Consider the following 19,197-nt stretch of genomic DNA (forward strand, 5'->3'; position numbering starts at 1 on the left):
AGCCACTGCCTGCAGCGCCAGCATCCCATATGGGCGCCAGTCGAATCCCGGCTGCTCCAATTCCAATCCAGCTCTCTGCTATGGCCTGGGAAAGCAGTAGAAGATGGCCCAAGTGCTTAGGTCCCTGCACCTGCGTGGGAGACCTGGAAGAAGCTCCTGGCTCCTGGCTTCAGATCAGAGCAGCTCCAGCTGTTGTGGCCATCTGGGGAGTGAACCAGTGGATGGAAGCCTCTCTCTCTCTCTTTCTCTCTCTCTGCCTCTCCTCTTTCTGTGTAACTCTGACTTTCAAATAAAAAAAAAGCTATCTAGCAAAGCATTGAAACCTGCATCTTTGGCTCGGGGCGGTCTTTGCCGTATCCACTCATTTCACTTAGTACAAGATACATAATATTAAAAGTCAAGATACAGTGGTGAGTACACTAATTGCAGTTTTCATTTACTGGAAGCAAATCCGCCACGTGCCACTCACAAACAACAAGAAGCCTTTCACCACCGAGAAACAAGACACTCAAATCACCGAAAAAAATGAATTTTTAAAACAAAAACTGCAATAATTTCAAACATCAGTCACAAAAGCAGTTTTTGCTGAGCTTCAATCCTGCAAGGTGTGGTTTTCGGTATGGAAATGGAGAACTATTCTATATCCCAAATCAGGCTTTTTCCCTACACTTTGTAACTACCTGTTGAGCAGGAAAATAATTAAAATTTGTCAAAAGAGAAAAGTCTACTCAGAAAGTCTCGGGTATCTGTAAGTAGAGTTTTCGTTCCCGTAGACACAAAAACCGATGAAATGTTCCTGCGTGGGCTCACGGAAGTCACAGGAGCTCGCGATTCAACACAAGGCGCGGGCGCTCTGCGGCACACCGTCCACGCCGCGTTGTACACGGCGCGCTCCCCGTGCACCTGCTGGGACGGAAGCCAGTTCTTCAGGCACTGCCCCCGGCGGTTGCACCCGCCCACGGGCGCGGCCCAGGCCGTCGCGTGGAGCCAGCCAGCTCCTTAGAAACAGAATGTTAGGAAAAAAAAAAAAAAAACAACTTTAGTTCACGGCCGCAGTGAGAACACCTGGCGAAGCCAGAGGCGAACACCAACACTAACCCTGCGTGAACAGAAGCGAAATCCTCCCATTTTCCCTGCTTCTGTCTTTAACGGCGCCGATGAGCGAAAGCACAAGCAGAACGGAACACATCAAGCGCAGAACGAACCGTCAGTGTGGGTTACAGTGAGGAGGAAGGCCGCCGCCGCTCCACCGACAGCCAGAGCAGTACAGCGTCCGGACTACAACTCCCAGAGTGCCCTGGGGCTGAGGCGGCGATACCTTCCTTACTTTTCATCCAATGAGAGTCACAGAACTGACAAGCCACTTCCGGTCACCGCAGGGAGGGGTGGAGGACGAGTCCCATCGTGTTTCCAACCCAGCATTCGTAGTTGTTGTATGCCTGGTTCTTTGGCATTACCGTCACCCTCACAATCCTCTACTCCGCGCCAGCGCTGGCTTCTATAACCGCCTTAGGTAGTCAAGCGGCGCAGGCGCGGGACCAGGTTTCTTCCTGCTCTCTTATTGGCCGCGCTCCAGATGGCTTAAGTCTTCGCAACAAATAGGGTGGTTGAAACTCGTTACGTCACGTAGGAGGCGGTGCGGTGTGGCGTAGGCGTAGGCGCAGGCCGGCGGCGGGCAATTTCCTAGCGGCCCGCCTCTATCGCTTCTTCCGGGTATGGCCCGCCTCTCTGCTGCCGACCAATCCTCTGTAGCTTCCTTTGCGCGTCTACCCAATCAGAGCGACAGGGCGGAGTTCCGGTCGTCGGCTGTAACCCCGAGCGGATCTCGCGTTTCTCCAGCTCCGAGTGGGAGCTTGCTGCTGAGGTACATTCTGCTGGGCCGGGCCGGGCTGGGCGACGTTTCCGGGGTGGGCAGCTCCGTCTCCGGCGTCCGTGTGGGTCGAGTCCGGAAGGCGGGAGCCGGAGGCGCCGGGAGGAGCGGGCGCGCGCTGCGGCGGGGTCGGAGCTCCCGCGGTTCCCGCGTGGCGGGCGGGTTGGTGCGGGGTTCCCGCGCGGCCCGCAGACGCGGCGGGAGGCGGGCTTTCCCGTGGGTTACGGGCGGGACGCCCAGCGGGAGAGGGTGTGGAGGGCAGCCGCCCCTGTGGCGACAGCGTTTCGTGCACGCGGCGGTCGCGGCCAGCGTGGACTCGGGGCGGGTTCGGGCGCTGCCCCTTCAGTTCGCCGCGCACTGCTTCGACCGAGGTGAAATTAAAAGTTGGCAACTTGTAAAACGCTGCTCGCGGCTTCTTTCCTGACCCGACGTTATTTAGAGCACCCATGCGCGCCGTCTGGAAGTGAATTAATTCACTTAGCGAGGTAGGCTGACCTCCTAGACACATCCGAGTTAAGAAGCGAGTTGTTCAGCCTCCACTGAAGTGGAGACCACACCAAAGTTGATTACTTGGCGGATCCAGGGAGGTAATAGCTATAAAATGTGGCTACGCGTGAACCCCATACGGCCGTTTCTGCTTCTTAAATATTTTTTTTTCTTATTTACTTGAAAGGCAGACGGGCAGGTCTTCAGTCTGCAGGTTCACGGCCCCAATGGCCAGGGCTGGGCCAGACGGAAGCCAGGATCTGCATCCGGGTCTCCCACGTGGGTGCAGAGGCCCAAGCACTTGGGCCATCTTCTGCTGCTTTCCCAGGCCACAGCTGAGAGCTGGATCGGAAGTGGAGCAGCCGGGACTCGAACCGGCGCCCGGCTGTGATGCCAGCTCTGCAGGCCGGGGCGTTAACCTGCTGCGCCACAGCGCCGGCCTCTGCTCTTCAAATTCTTTTCCTAAACTATCATTTGAACTCACTCCACAGAATAAAACTCACAAGGAGCCTAGTACCGCTTAGATGAAATACAGTCGGGCCTCTGCATTGTTTGGTCTGTGTCCATGGCGTCCAACAATTATTTAAGAAGGAAAACCCTTGTCTGTACTAAGCGTGTGCAGATTTGTTTTCTTGTCATTGTTCCTTGAGCAGTATCGGGTAAGATAGCATTTCCGTGGTATTGGATATGGGAAGAGTGAGGTATGTGGGGGGATGTGCTTAGGCTCCGTGCAGATACACCAGTTAGTGTAAGGGATTGAGCATCTGTGCAGTTTGGTAGGGGAGGTGGTGGTGTTTTTTTTTTTTTTTTTTTTTTTTTTTTGACAGGCAGAGTGGACAGTGAGAGAGAGACAGAGAGAGAAAGGTCTTCCTTTGCCTTTGGTTCACCCTCCAATGGCCGCCGCTGCAGCCGGCGCACCGCGCTGATCCGATGGCAGGAGCCAGGAGCCAGGTGCTTTTCCTGGTCTCCCATGGGGTGCAGGGCCCAAGCACCTGGGCCATCCTCCACTGCACTCCCTGGCCATAGCAGAGAGCTGGCCTGGAAGAGGGGCAACCGGGACAGAATCCGGCGCCCCGACCGGGACTAGAACCTGGTGTGCCAGCGCCGCAAGGTGGAGGATTAGCCTATTGAGCCACGGCGCCGGCCTTTTTTTTTTTTTTTTTTTAAGATTTATTATTCAAGAGTTAAGAGAGGGAGAGATAGTCCATCTTCTCGTTTACTCCCCAGAAGGCCATGAGGCCCAGGACTGGGCAGACAGGAGCCAGGAGCTTCATGTGGGAGGTCTCCTGTGTGAGTGGCAGGGGCCTAAGCACTCAGGGTGTCTTCCACTCCTTCTCCCAGGCCATTAGCAGGGAGCTGGATCAAAGTGGAGCAGCCGGGACACGGACAGGTGCCCACATGGGGTGCTGGCATTGCAGGCGGTGACTTTACCTGCTACGCCACAGTGCCAGTCCTGTGGTGAGATTTTTTTTAAAGCAGTCCCCATGGGTTTGTAGGACTGGACAACTGAGGCCTCTGGTGCCTGTGTCTGCTTGCCCGAGATTCAGGACAGCATTCCCTGTGAGTGCAGAAGTGTTTGATTACTAAATCTGTAGCAGACTAATTTTTCAGATGTTAATTTTGTGTGGCCCGGGAATGATGTTATAAATATCCACACAGCCCTTGGCAGTAAGAAGGTTCCGCACGCTGCCTGGGGAGAGAGACCACTGTTTATTCGGGGGCTTCCTGTAATTCCCCTTCATGTGGTCATGGGTGCTGCTTAAGCATGACCTCGGGTGATGGGAGCTGATTGTAAGGAAACCATTCAGACATTCACAGACCAGGTCCCTTTGCTCCTGAGGACACGGCGCAGGCGTCACAGGGAGCTGTGCTGATGGTCCCGCCTCACTGGGAATGTGAGTGCTAGTCCCCTCCAGGCCCCTGCGACTGCAGTTTCTCGTCATGTCTTCTGAAGCAGCCCACCATCCCTGTCTCACCCCTGGCTGGCTGGCGTCATTTCCAGGAGACGGGACCTGGCTGAGCTGGGTTTGTCGCCAGCTGCAACAGTACAGATATGTTGGATAAGATAATGTATGAAAAAGATCCAGTGCCAGCTCGGCATCCGACTCTGATCTAATCGGTACTGCTCTGTGTGGTTTTAGCTGTAGGAAGGGCCAGCATGGAGGACATCTCAGTGGCCGGGTGTGGCAGTGACTGTCCTTACCTACCTCACATTCCACGGTCGAGACGTCTCACGTCCCCACGCAGTCAGCCTCACGCCCAGTGGGTGATCTGGTGTGCTCGCAGTCTGCTGTCACTGACGGATCTAGCCCGCTGCTTAACAATGTGCCCTCAGCGCTTCGTTTGCAGCCACTCTCCACCATCATCCAGATGTCTCTCAGCACAGCCCTAGTAAACAAACTTATTTTCACGCTGGCTGCAGACCTGAGCCGTTACCAGGTTCGCAGGAAAAGCCTCACATCCCTTACCCTGATGGAGCCTGGGTGCACTGGCTGTAAATAGTGCAGTGACTCCAGTCTTACTATATTTGAGCAGGCAGCCAGCCATGACTTTAGACTTTGACCATGGGTCCTGCATGAACAGAGTTACAGGGGACCAAGTTATTCTCATGCATGGCAAAGTGGAGACAGCAAAAACAATGAAACAAAAAATCCATGATATTTCCAGAAACAAACTTTTTCCTTATAACTAAAAACTTACTGAGGGACAAAGAGAGCGTCCATCTATTGATTCACTCCCCAAATGCCTGCAGAGCCAGGGCTGGGGCAGCTAAAGCTGGGAGCCAGGATCTGCATCCGAGTCTCCCATGTGGGTGGCAGCAGCTCTGTTTCTTGAGCCAAAACCTACTGCCTTCCAGGGTCTGCGTTAGCAGGAAGGTGGAGTCAGGAGTCAGATTTAGGCTTCAGATTCCCAGGTGCTTCTACGTGGGACATTAGGGAATCCTTCATAAACACCTCGAAAAGGAAAAATAAAAAATTTAAACCTCTTTACTCTGGTGCTTTTATTCCCACAGAATGGGTATCCAGTTAACTACAAAACTAGTTTGGGTTTGTCTCGTTGGCAAGCCCAGTGTGAGCAGTCTGCCACCTAACTGGGATGAGGATGTGGTATGGAATTTATCGGCCACAACAATTTTATTTTTTGTGTGTATAGCGGGGCTTATTAGGAGTTTTCTTTTTTCTTTCTTTTTTTTTTTTTTTTTTTTTTTTTTTGACAGGCAGAGTTAGACAGTGAGAGAGAGAGACAGAGAGAAAGGTCTTCCTTCCGTTGGTTCACCCCCCAAATGGCCACTATGGCTGGCGTGCCGATTCGAAGCCAGGAGCCAGGTGCTTCCTCCTGGTCTCCCATGCGGGTGCAGGGCCCAAGGACCTGGGCCATCCTCCACTGCCCTTCCAGGCCACAGCAGAGAGCTGGACTGGAAGAGGAGCAACCGGGACAGAATCTGGGGTGCCGGTGCCACAGGCGGAGGATTAGCCTAGTGAGCCGCAGTGCCGACCAGGAGTTTTCTTGATCTTTTAATTTTTCCTTTTTAATCATCTCCAGTAACCCAGATGTAAGTTAGTTTACTTAAATGTTCACATTGAATTCACTAGTCAAGTTGCCTAGTTTAGTTTTAAAATAAACTTTAGTGATTGACAGGCATGATATAGAAGTGATTTTTTAAAAATACTTATTTATTTGAAAGGCAGAATGGGACAGAGATCTCCTATCTGCTGGTTCACTCCCCAGATGCTGGCAACAGTCAGAGCTAGGCCAGGCCAAATCCAGGAGACCATACCTTACTCTGGCATTCCCATGTGGATAGCAGGGACCCAAGTACTTGAGCCTCCAGGGTTCACACTAGCAGGGAGCTGGACCAGAAACAGGAGCCAGGACTCAAGTCAGGCATTGGGGTATGGGGGATGTGGGCATCCCAAGCAGTGTCTTAACCACTGTGCCAAACATCCACCCCAGAAATGATCTTATTTAACTCTCTTAAATTTTTATTATGTTTTAAAGATTTTATTTTATTTATTTGAAAGGTAGAGCCACAGAGAATGGGAGAGACAGAGATCTTCCTTCTGCTGGTTCACTGCTCAGATGGCTGTAACAGCTGGAACTGGGCCAACTGGAGCCAGGAGCCAGGAGCTTCATCCAGTCCAAGCACTTGGGCCATCCTCTGGTGCCCTTCCGAGGCCATTAGCAGGGAGCTGGGTCAGAAATGGAGCAGCCAGGACCTGAATCAGTACCCATAGGGGATGCCAGGGTTGCAGGCTTCGGCTTTACCCACTGCACCACAGCGCCAGACCTGTTTTTTTTTTTTTTTTTTTTTTTAAGATTTATTTATTTATTTATTTGAAAGGTAGAGTTACAGAGAGGCAGAGAGAGAGAGGTAGAGAGAGGTCTTCCATCTGCTGGTTCACTCCCCAGATAACTGCAGTGGCTGGAGCTGTGTCGATCTGAAGCCAGGAGCCAGGAGCTTCTTCCGGGTCTCCCACATGGCTGCAGGGGCCCAAGGACTTGGACCATCTTCTACTGCTTTCCCAGGCCGTAGCTGAGGGTTGGATTGGAAGTGGAGCAGCTGGATCAAACCATTGCTCATATTGGATACTGGAATCTAAGACTGAGGCTTAACCTGCTATACTATAATGCTGGCCCCATGCTTACACATTAAAATTGGATTCACTTAACCTTCAATATAGGTTTTCCTGAGCTGCAGGCTCATTTTGGCAAAGCTTACTGGTTCATCATTCTAGCTAGATAAATTGTATAGTGCATGATAATTAGTGATACTCAGTGTTTTAAAGATCATGATACCCCATTATATGTTCCACTGTATTATTTTCAGATTTTCTTGACTAGGCATTAGTCATCAAGAAGCAATTTGAAAAGAAAGCATAAAACTGTTCAGCATGATGTGATACAGTGCGTGGAGGAGTCGGGGCGGGGGTTGTTGGGGCCAGCTATATTTTTTTTTTTTAAGATTTTAGAAAAATATTTGAAAGGCAGAGTTAGAATGAGGTTGAGAGATCTTCCATCTGCTGGTTAACTCCCAAAATGGCTACAACAGCTGGGGCTGGACCAAGCTGAAACCAGGGGTCTGGAACACCATCTGGATTTCACGTGTGGGTAGCAGGAACCCAAGTACTTGGGGCATCTTCTGCTGCTTTCCCAGGTGGATTCACAGGGAGTTGGATCGGAAGTGGGACAGCTGGGACTCAAACTGGGTCCCATGGGATGCTGGGCGTTGAAGGCGATGCCACAACTGGTCCCATTAGGCCAGCTTGTAAAGCACTGCTTGCAATGCGCTCAACAGGCATCAGTATCTGGTTCAAGTCCTGGCTTGACGTTCAAGGTCAAGCTTTCCATCCGGCTTCCTGCTAATGTGCCTGGGAGGCAGAGGATGATGGTACTTGGGTTCCTGCCACCCATGTTGGAAATCTGGATAGAGCTACTGGCTCCTGGCTTTGGCCTGCCTCGTCCAGGCACCTGGGGAGTAAACCAGTGGGTGGAAGATCTCTCCCTGGAGTCAGATTTATACAGACCATACAAAATATTTAACTTCTAACCTTTAGGGTCTTTATTTGTGAAATAATAGTAAGTATTTGTCCTACTTAAATCAGAGTTAGATGGCCTATTGAGCCGCGGCACCGGCACACCGGGTTCTAGTCCCGGTTGGGGTGCCAGATTCTGTCCCGGTTGCCCCTCTTCCAGGCCAGCTCTCTGCTGTGGCCAGGGAGTGCAGTGGAGGATGGCCCAAGTGCTTGGGCCCTGCACCCCATGGGAGACCAGGAGAAGCACCTGGCTCTTGGCTTCAGATCAGCGCGGTGGGCCGGCTGCAGTGCGCCGGCCGCGGCGGCCATTGGAGGATGAACGAACGGCAAAAGGAAGACCTTTCTCTCTGTCTCTCTCTCTCTCTCTCTCACTGTCCACTCTGCCTGTAAAAAAAAAATCAGAGTTAGAGTCAGGAAAAAATGAAAAATACTCTAGTCTTTGGCAAAATGTGAAATTGCTTTATAAACAAAATATAAGGTTCTTTATTGACTTTAAAAGGGTTCAGAATTAGCATCCATTCTGCTGTGGACGCACGAGTACATGTGGTTTTTGTTTTTAAGCTCTGGTAGTTTTGCCTCTTGACACGTTGACTGGATGTTTGCATCAAGGTGCTGCCTGGGACGCTTGCATCGCATAGCTGAGTGTCTGGGTTTGAGACCTGGCTCTGTTCCCTATCTCAGCTTCCTGCTAAATCCCAGCCTCAGGCTCCCGCCTCTCAGGTGAGACCTGGGTTAAGTTTGCGGCTCCTAGTCTGGGCTTTGGGAGTGAAGGGGGGGGGGGGGATGGGAGATTCCCCCCACCCACCGTGTGTCTGTGTGCGCACCCATATGTGTCTACCCTTGAGATAAATGAAATTCTAAAAGGTCCTGTCAAAGCTTTTGAGCCAATAGTAGCATTCCTTCAAATTTCACTTTGCTTTTCCGTCACCAGCAGAGCATAGACAATTAAAAGAAACGTTTCCCAGAGTGGTCCGCTTAGTGTGCTGTCATGACTAAAGATACTTGCCTGCTCATTTAGATGTATTATGTTAGTTAGGACACTACTTTTCACATATTTCTTAGTGTTAGTATGAATATATTAAAGTCTTTGTGGAATATATTAAAGTCTTTGTGGAATTTTTCCTGGTCAGTATTCCTTTTCATTTTTTTAAAAGATTTATTTATTAGAGGCAGAGTTACACAGAGGCAGAGAGAGAGAGAGAGAGAGAGAGAGAGAGAGAGGTCTTCCATCCACTGGTTTACTCCTCAAATGGCTGCAACAGCCAGAGCTGCGCTGATCAGAAGCCAGGAGCCAGGAGTTTCCTTTGGGTGCAGGGGCCTGAGGACTTGGGCCATCTTCCACTGCTTTCCCAGGCCGTAGCAGGGAGATGGATCGGAAGTGGAGCAGCTGGGTCTTGAACCGGTGCCCATATGGGATGCTGGCACTGCAAGTGGCAGCTTTACTTACTACGCCACAGCACTGGCCCCATTCGTTGGCTTTTTTCAAAAGAATTTCACCAGTCCTTGAATTGCAGCAGAGCTAATAAGAGTGCCAATTCTTAAAAAACCAAACCAAAACGAACCAAAAAGATTTATTTATTTAAAAGGCAGAAAGAGAGAGAGAAAGAGAGAGACCAATCATCCATCTGCTTGTTCACTCTCCAAAATGGCCACAATAGCCAGGTCTGGACCAAGCTAAAAAAAGACTTATATGTTTGAAAGGCAGAGTTAGAGAGAGAGAGAGGGAGATCTTCTATCTGCTGGTTCACTCCCCAGATAGCCGAAATGGCCAGGGCTTGGCCAGGCCAAAGCCAGGAGCCAGGAGCTTCATCCAGGTCTCCCACATGGGTGGCGGGGGCCCAGGTGCTTGGGCCATCTTCCACTGCTTTTTCCAGGCCATCAGCAGAGAGCTGGATAGGAAGTAGAGCAGTCAAGACATGATCCAGTGTCCATATGGGATGCCAGCATCGCAGGCAGCACTAGGTCACAACGTCTGTCCCAGGAATCTGTTTTCAAAAAAAAGGGCTGGATAGTTATTGAGGCTAAAATTTTCACAATGATTGATTAATATTTTCTCTTTGATTCCATTAACCTATCAATAATTTATATGGGAGGTAGCACTGAATTATTCTTGAAGGTATTCTTTCTATATTTTGTCCCTGTTTTTTCCCTGAGATTATAAAATCAAATTAAGGTTTTCCTTAGGAATGACGCAATCCCCTGTGCCATTTCATTTTTCTTATTTTTGATTTTTTAAAGATGTATTTATTTATTTGAAAGAGTTAAAGAGAGAGAGGGAAAGAGATCTACCATCTGCTGGTTCAGACCCCAGATGGCTGCAACAGCCAGGGCTGGGTCTAGCCAAAGCCAGGAGCCAGCAGCTTTATTTGGGTCTCCCAAGGGTGGCAGGGGCTCAGACACTTGGGCCATCTTCCACTGCTTTTCCCAAGCCATTAGCAGAGTTGGATCGGACATGGAGCAGCTGAGACACGAACTGGTGCCCATATGGGATGCTGATGTTGCAGGTGGTGGGTTAGCCTGTTACACCACAACGCTGGACCCCCTGAGCCACTTAAAAAAATAGGAATAAGCAATTCATGAATCATTAGGTTAATTTTTAAAATTTTGAGTGATTTAGATGTAGATGATGCTGGGTTTGTGGCGTAGTGGGTTAAAGCCCTGCCTGCAGGACTGGCGTCCCATCTGGGCACCAGTTTTAGTCCTGACTACTCCACTTCCTATCCAGCGTTTTACTAAAGTGCTTTGGAAAGCAGCGGAGGATGGCTCAAGTGCTTGGGCCCCTGTACCCACGTGGGAGACCTGGAAGAAGCTCCTGGCTCCTGGCGTCTGATCGGCTCACCTCTGGCTGTTGCAGCCATTTGGGTAGTGAACCAGTGGATGGAAGATCTCTCTCTCTCTGTAATTCTTTAAAAAAAAATGTTGGTGTATTTTTGACATCAAAACCTATTTGCGCCGGCGCCGCGGCTCACTAGGCTAATCCTCCGCCTTGCGGCGCCGGCACACCGGGTTCTAGTCCCAGTCGGGGCGCCGGATTCTGTCCCGGTGGCCCCTCTTCCAGGCCAGCTCTCTGCTGTGGCCCGGGAGTGCAGTGGAGGATGGCCCAGGTGCTTGGGCCCTGCACCCCATGGGAGACCAGGATAAGTACCTGGCTCCTGCCATCGGATCAGCGCGGAACGCCGGCCGCAGTGCACCGGCTGCGGCGGCCATTGGAGGGTGAACCAATGGCAAAGGAAGACCTTTCTCTCTGTCTCTCTCTCTCACTGTCAACTCTGCTTGTCCAAAAAAAAAAAAACTATTTGCATCATATCAACAGTACAAAGTACTTAATACAATTGAATGCTATAAAGTGTCTTGTGTAGTAAGAGTAGCATGTCAAACCAGTTGTTTAGTTCAGGTTTCTGGGGCTGTCTGTTAAGTGACATCCAAGCCATCAGATGCCTATGGAAAGCTTTATGGTTGCAGGCTACTCTGTAAGACTAAGGGGGTGTTTCCAAATCCTCACTGTTTCCTTTCTTCCATTAGGCCTTCATGGGCTTTCTGAGGCTTTGAGAGGTTGGGGCGAACTGACCTCAAAGCTGTGGATGTTTTATCAATATTGTATTACTCGGTGGGTTTCTTAATGTAGGAACCGTGACTATCATCCACCCCCCTTGCAAAAAAAGATAGCTGCCTCTGAGACTTGAGGATTGTTTTCATGTCCTTTCCTACTCAGACTGTCATTGTTTTACGTACATTTGTAGTTCTTTATCTTTGCTTCCTCGTGTTCCTTGACTGTCCCAAGTGTGTTTTGTCTTTGTATTTCCATGTGCCTCCCGCAGGAGCAGTGGGGTAGGCTATTCCGTAAGCATCAGGCTGGTTGAAGACAGATGTTCAGAGTTTGCCAACGTGCTCCCTGTCCTGAAGAAGCAAACACTGTCAGTGGGGAAAAGAACCAGATACAGATAATCCAACACATAGAGCCCTTCAACACGTTCAAAACTTGCTCTTTGCCATGTGAGTGACAAGAGTGTTTTGGCATTCAGAGAAAGTACACACTCGTTTAGGCTGGGTTAGGGAAGCTTGAGGTGGGTGTGCATTACTGAGGTACTAATGAGTTTGTGAAATATGGTGAATAATTTGCCTGTTCGAAATTATATCATCTGCAGCTCATGCCGCAAGAACACTCGGATGTACAGCAACTTCAAAAAGTTCATGTAGCATGAAATTAAAAGTAAGTTTATTTCGGTGCGGAAACTTTTTCAAGTTCATGCATTTTTTTATTACTATGCATTTTCCACAAACTTTTTGGGGTATTACAGTATTATGATATTTTATGAAAAAATTATTTAGTTCTGTTTACTTAAGATATGTTTGTGAAATCATTTGTTTGCTTTGACTTCCCAGATAGTGTTATACTGAATTTCAATATTTTTTTAGTAGTTTTTATTTATTTATTAGAGAGAACACGCTTCTGTCTGCTGACTCACTCGCAATGGTCAGGTCTTGGCTGTGCCCGAAGCCGGAAGCTGAGATCTTAATCCAGGTCTCCCACGGGGGTGACCTCTTCCTTGCGTGTTTGTGCAGTTAGATGGTGAATGAAGTGTTTCCTGTGCTAGTCTGTGTCAGGAGTGTGGGTGGTGTTGCAGCTGTAGATGAGAGGTAATGAGAAACTGAGAGGCTGGTAGCAGAGCTGACAGGCAGGAGATGGATATGAAGGGTTATTTTCATTTTTTTAAAGATTTATTTTATTTATTTGAAAGGCAGAGTGACAGGGAGAGACAGAGAGATCTTCCATCTTCTAGTTCACTCTCCAAATGGCTACATCAGCCAGGACTGGGGCTGGGGCTGAGGCTGGGCCAGATGGAAGCCAGGAGCCTGGAACTCCATCCTGGTCTCCCACATGGGTGGCAGGGGCTCAGGTACTTGGACCATCATCCACTGCTTTCCTGGGCTCATTAGCAGGGAGCTGGATCGGAAATGGAGCAGTTGGAACTCAAACTGGTTAACCTGCTGCACCACAACACCAGCCCCTGAAGGGTGATTTTCTTTCTTTTTTAAATTTATTGTGAAAGTCACAGAGTTACAGAGAGCAAGGGAGGGACAGAGCGGGTTGGGGGAAAGAGAGATTGGTATTCCATCCTCTGGTTCACTCCCCAGATGGCTGCAATGGTCAGCGCTAGGCCAGGCTGAAGCAAGGAATTCAGAACTCCTTCTGGGTCTCCCATGTGGATGCCAGGGGCCTAAGTACTTAGACTGTTTTCCGCTGCTTTTCCAGGGCGTCAGTGGGAAACTGGATTAGAAGTGGAGCAGCTATACACAAACTGGCACCATATAAGGGTACCAGCATTGCAGGTGGAGGTGTTACTTGCTACACCACAGTGCTAGCCCTTGAAGGGTGATTTTCAAAGTAGAGTTTATTACCTAGTTATTTTCTGTCCCTTACCTGCATTTAGTCATAGATGTTCTAATTTTGACACTAGATGACTGAGACAACTGTGCAGATGACAGAATTTAAATATGAGTTATTTTGGATTTCTGTTTTTTAAACTTAAAAAAAATTATTTATTTGAGGGGGCCGGTGCTGTGGTGCAGTGGGTTAAAGCCCTGGCCTGCAGTGCAGGCATCCCATATGGGTGCTGGTTCGTGTCCCGGCTGCTCCACTTCCAGTCCAGCTCTCTGCTATGGCCTGGGAAAGCAGTGGGGAGGATGGCTCAAGTCCTTGGGCCACTGCACCTGCATGGGAGACCTGGAGGAGGCCCCTGGCTCCTGGCTTCGGATTGGTGTGGCTCTGGCAGTTACAGCCATCTGGGGAGTGAACCAGCGGATGGAAGACCTCTCTCTCTCTCTCTGTCTCTACCTCTCTCTGTAACTCTGCCTTTCAAAAAAATAAAAAAAACTTTTTAAAAAATTATGTATTTGAAAAGCATAGAGACAAAGAGACAGATATCTCCCATCTGAATTTGCTCTCAAGATACCTGCCGCAGCAGGGCTGGGCCAGGCCAAAGCCAGGAGCCAAGAATGTACTTCCGGTCTCCCATGTGGATGGCAGGGACCCAAGTACTTGAGCCATCACCTGCTGCTTTCCAGGGTACACATTAGCAGGAAGCTGGGACGGGGAGCAGAAGCGGGACTCAAACCCAGGCGCTCTGATAGGGGGTGTGGACTTCCCCACTGTGATGTAATCACTGTGCCAATTGCCTGGCCCTTGGAGGATTTTTTTTTTTTTTTTAAAGATTTATTTATTTGAAAGGCAGAGTTAGAGAGAGATCTTCTGTCTACTGGCTCTCTCCCCAAAAGGCCACAATGGCCAGAGATGGTCCAGTCTGAAGCCAGGAGCCAGGAGTTTCTTCTGGTCTTCATGTGGCTGCAGGGGCCCAAGCACTTGGGACATCTGCTGCTTCCCCAAGCCATAGCAGGGAGCTGGATTTCGAACCCGTGCCCTTATGGGATGCCAGCACTGCAGGCGGCGGCTTTACCCGCTGTGCCACAGCACTGGCCCCCACCTTGGATGTATTTAAGTTGAAAGTTTAGGCCACACATCAGGTATAGGGACTAGTCTAGACATTAGGAAAGCAGGATTGTAGTTTTGGAGAGAGATCAGGGCAGAGTCTGCATGGAGATGATAATTTGTATTGCCACGGAGAGAAGAACTTCTAAGAAAAATTCAGATCACTTCGGTTACCATGGTTAACAGCAAAAATTTAAATAATTAACATGTTAAAGCATCTTTCTGTTGGGAGGCTGGAGTGGGATCCTGAGAGTTTCTAGTTTTCCTATTTTGGGACCTGCTGCTAGATGGCAGTAGTGATCAATGCCGAGAGCAAGGAAGGCAAGTGTACAAACAGTTCGATAGCTTAAGTCTAGTTCATGTGCTTAGCAAAGTTACAACCAACAGTGCATTATTTTCAGTCATTTTTATCCGTCACATCAGCTCTCTAAGTGTATTCTTTTTTCCCTCTTAATATCCGGGTTTTGCAGGATGGTCCAAGAATTATCCCTTTTGTTGGTTGTTTCTTTTGAAGTCAGGGTCGTTTACTGTGTTCAGAAGAGAGGAAATGAACGTGGCAGATTCTGATGTCCCCATGATATGCACCAAAAATGGCTAAAAGGGCTGACACCGCTGTATGTTTACAAGCTATAAATATTTATATTTAAGGGTTTCACCCTTTGATTTCTATTCCAACATACTCATTTAGAGATTCTAATTTGGAGTAGTAAATAGTGAACGCACTTCAAAATGTGAAGAAGAGCTGTCGGTTTACAAATGTGTATAAAATACTGCCTTCTGTAGGATGAGAGACGAGGTAACACGGTCATAGTGTCAGAAAGCTTCTTCCGGGCCTAATCTATAGTGGGTCTTTAAAGAATCATTAGTACATTAAAGTATCTTTCTGTTTGGCAACTTACGGAACACTCACTTGCGTACCGTGCACCTACTTCAGCAGTACCTACCTACGCGGTATACTGTCTGTGCCACACAGTGGTGTTTTGATCTGTGGCAGACCGTGTGTACCAGGGCAGGCCCATAAGATCACATTGTCTAGGGATGTTGTAGCCCTCATGGTTTGTGTGAGTTCACTCTGTGATATTTAAATGATGCAGAATTTGCCCCATGATGCATTTCTCCGAATGGATCCCTGTAGTCGAGCTATACTTGATGGTGTATACTTTTATATACACATGCATTTGTTTATCAGTACATAAAAGAAGTGGAAATCATATCTTATAGTTCTGTAAGTTTTTAAAAATATTTATTTATTTATATGAAAGGCAGAGACAGAGAAGGAGAAAGAGGGATCCTCCATTCTCTAGTTCCTTCCCAAATGGCTGCAATGACTGCGGCTGGACCAGGCCGAAGTCAGGAGCCGGTAGCTTCATCCAGGTCTCCCCCGTGGCTGCAGGGGCCCAAGCACTTGGGTCATCCTCTGCTGCTTTCCCAGGCACAATAGCAGGCAGCTGGGTTGGAAGTGGAGCTCTGGAACTCAAACTGGAGCCCATATGGGATGTTGGTGTTGCAGGTGGAGGCTTTACCTGCTCTGCCACATCGCCGGTCCCCACTCTCCCCTTTTTAAAGAATAGGAACCTGACACCTAGAGCCAGGAGAGCCAGGATTTGAACCCTTGCAGTCTGTTATATGCCCATTTGCTCAACCAGTATGTGGTACCTGTCTCTTTAAACCTCAGATTCTTCATGTTCTTTTAAACTAATAGTAATAATAATGATAATACCTCTCTTTTAGGCTCATTGAGAGGGTTAAATGGAACAATGCACGTGAAGAGGCTGACACAGTCACCAGGACTGTTAATGATAACTGTTGCATGGCTGCTTATCTGATTTGGTTTTGGTTCTTTCTTTTTTTAATTATTTATTTTGAAAGTCAGAAGTACACAGAAATTTTCCATCCAGTGGTTTAGTCTCCACGTAGTTTCAAGGGCTCAAACACTTGGGCTATCTTCTGCCTTCCCAGGCCGTTAAGAAGGCCATCAGAAGTGGAAAAGTTGGGGCACAAACTGGCACCCATGTGGGATGCGGTGTTGCAGGTGGTAACAATACCAGCTTCCCCTTCCCACCCCCTTTTAAGATTTGTTTATTCGTTTGAAAGGCAGGGTTAGAGAGAGAGAGACAAACACGGAGAGAACTTCCATCTGCTGGTTCACTCCATAAATGGCTTCAACAGCCAGGGCTGGGCCAGGCTGAAGCCAGGAGCTTCTGCCTGGTCGCCCACACAGGTGCAGGGGCCCAGGCACTCGAGCCGTCTTCCAGTGCTTTCCCAGGTACATTAGCAGGGAGCTGAATTGGAAGCAGGCCAGCTGGGACTGTAACCAGCACTCATAAGGGATGGTGGTGCAGCAGGCAGTGGCTTAACCTGCTGTGCTACAACACTGGCCCCAAGTTCTTTTTTTCCGGCCTCCATTTAGTCTTGCTTTTTTTCTTCTTCTATCTGTCCTTTCAGCAGCGGTTTGTGGGGCTCTGTTGTCGGCCTACTGTTGGCTCTTCCTGTGTAATTCCCCTTCACGACTTCCTGGAGTCCCAGGGCTGAATCCCGGTAGCACATTGGCCCTTAGCCACCTTCACAAGCTCTTGATCTTTAATTTGGGTAAAACCAGAGGCACGTCTGTGTTTCTTGATTTGGGGATTCCATTTGTGACTCAACTCCCCGCAGTCATCTGGCCCAGGAATCAGCCTAGATTCTTCCCCTACTCCTCTGTTTCTTCCTCCCTCTCACTTGCAAGTCCAGGCAGTGCCAGGGTTCCCTAATTTTGCCTCCTCAATGTTTTTCAGGTTGGCTTGTCTTCACCCCCATATGGCCCATGATCTCTTGTTTGGACTTCTTCACATTCTCATAACCTCCCAGCATCCAGCCTTGCATTTCCCCCTTAACTCCATTTTCTGCATTTTTTTAAAGATTTATTTATTTATTTATTTAAAAGGCAGAGTTAAGAGTTACAGAGGCAGAGAGAGAGAGAGATCTGCCATTCTGTTCGTTCACTCCCCCAATGGCTGCAATGGCCGGAGTTGAGCCTGTCTGAAGTCAGGAGCTTCTTCCAGGTCTCCCACACGGGTGCAGGAGCCCAAGGACTTAGGCCATCTTCTGCTGTTTTCCCAGGCCATAGCAGAGAGCTGGATCAGAAGTGGAACAGCCAGGACTTGAACCATATGTGATGCCAGCACTGCAGGCAGCTGCTTTACCCACTACGCCACAGTGCCAGACTCCCATTTTCTGCATTATTAATGTGGGTGCTGTGTGTGTGGCTCTCTGTAATTTTCTTCTTTAGGACCTGATGTAATCCATTTGTTCCAACTGTTTAATATGGCTATGCAGCATAAAAGTTAAACATTACTTAAGTGATGCCCGTAAGCGGCCAAGTTAAACTGGAGCTCTTCTCATTTGCCTACAGGGACCTCTGTGACCTGGGCCTGCCTCTCAGCTTTGCCTCTGCCCATGTATCCTCACACAGGATCCAGCAGGATCAAACAGGTCTCCCCTTCCCTTGCCCCCAGTCCCTTTCCATGCCCATTTTCCCTCATATCCAGTGTATTCAGAAGTCCAGTGAGCAGAATGCACCACCCTGAATGCTAAGCCAAGAAATGTAAGCCACTGGGAAGGGAGGAAAGAACCACTGATTATCATTTTGCTGTCGTGGAAATCAGGAGCACAGATTGAGCAGAGAAGCTAATGAAGTGCATTTTATATCCTCTGAATTTTAAGTCCTGTTGGTGTATGTAGACATTTAGCAACATGAAACTGAAGGTTAAGAAAGAGATTGTTTGGAGATAAGAATCTGGAAGTGGTTACTCGAAGCTTTTGGTATATGCAAAGTGAATGTCTCAAAATGGAAAGAGAAATTTTCTGCTTCAACCATTATCCCTTTAAGGGCAGAGCCACATTTTAGTTTCACTGTCTCGCTAGCACAGAAGAGTGCCTGGGGGTGGGCTTTTGCCCTAGTGATTAAGACCCCGGTTGGGACACCGCATCCTGTATCCGAGTGTCTGTGTTTGAGTCCTGACTCCACTCCTAATTACGGTTTCCTGCTGATGCAGACCTTGGGAGGCAGCCTGTGGTGGCTCAAGTGGTTGAGTCCCCGACACTGTATGGGAGACTTGAATCCAGGTCCCAACTGCTGGTTTTGGCTTTGGTCCATCTCCCGCTGTTGAAGTCATGTAGTGAAGTAGCAGATGGGAGCTCTTATGTCTGCCTCCCAAATAAATAAATAAGTAATTAAAAAAAAAGATTTGTTTATTTATTTGAAAGAGTTACAGAGAGGTGGAGGGAGAGGGGGAGAGGGGGAGAGAGAGAAGTCTTCCATCTGCTGGTTCACTCCCCAAATGCCTGCAAGAGTCAGGGCTGAGCCAGGCCGCAGCCAAGAGCCAGGAACTACATCTGGGTCTCCCACATGAGTGGCAAGGGACCAAGCACTTGGATCGTCTTTTGCTGCTTCCAGGTACATTAGTAGGAAGCTGGATTTGAAGCAGAGGAGGGACTGGCACGGTTCAAGTCCTGGCTCCTCCACTTCTGATCCAGCTCTCTGCTATGGCCTGGGAAAGCAGTACAAGATGGCCCAAGTCCTTGAGCCTCTGCACCTGCATAGGAGATCCGAAAGAAGCTCCTGGCTTCGGATCAGCCCAGCTCCGGCTGTTGCAGCCATTCAGGGAGGGGTTCGAACCTGCGGATGGAAGACTTCTCTCTCTCTTTCTGCCTCTGCTTCTACTTCTGCCTCTCTGTAACTCTTTGCCTTTCAAATAAAACAATAAATCATAATTTTTTTTTTTTATTTTTTGACAGGCAGAGTGGACAGTGAGAGAGAGAGACAGAAAGGTCTTCCTTTG

General features: G+C 48.9%; 1 protein-coding gene and 1 long non-coding RNA gene across 10 annotated transcripts in view; one reads left to right on the forward strand and one right to left on the reverse strand.

Moving 5' to 3' along the window:
• Positions 1-411: 411 nt before the first annotated feature.
• On the reverse strand, positions 412-1,233 carry LOC138847187 (uncharacterized). Its single transcript, XR_011384837.1, has 2 exons — positions 1,099-1,233; positions 412-998 (listed from the first exon to the last, which is right to left on the reverse strand). It is a non-coding gene; the product is annotated as an uncharacterized lncRNA (long non-coding RNA).
• WDR89 (WD repeat domain 89) overlaps positions 997-19,197 on the forward strand; it is a 127,327-nt gene continuing 109,126 nt past the window's right edge. For 6 of the 9 annotated variants that reach the window (XR_011384836.1, XR_011384834.1, XR_011384835.1 and 3 more), the window contains exon 1: positions 997-1,864. Coding sequence is in view for 3 of the 9 variants with exons in the window: in XM_051826418.2 (XP_051682378.2) it covers positions 1,716-1,864 (149 nt within the window). In the remaining 6 variants the exon portion in view is untranslated. Of the gene's footprint in view, positions 1,865-12,035; positions 12,101-17,768; positions 17,849-19,197 lie in introns of all 9 variants that reach the window. The other 3 variants (XM_070065062.1, XM_051826415.2, XM_051826417.2) reach the window with 3 other exon arrangements.

Source organism: Oryctolagus cuniculus, chromosome 20, assembly GCF_964237555.1.
Source record: "Oryctolagus cuniculus chromosome 20, mOryCun1.1, whole genome shotgun sequence".
Taxonomy (NCBI): Eukaryota; Metazoa; Chordata; class Mammalia; order Lagomorpha; family Leporidae; genus Oryctolagus; species Oryctolagus cuniculus.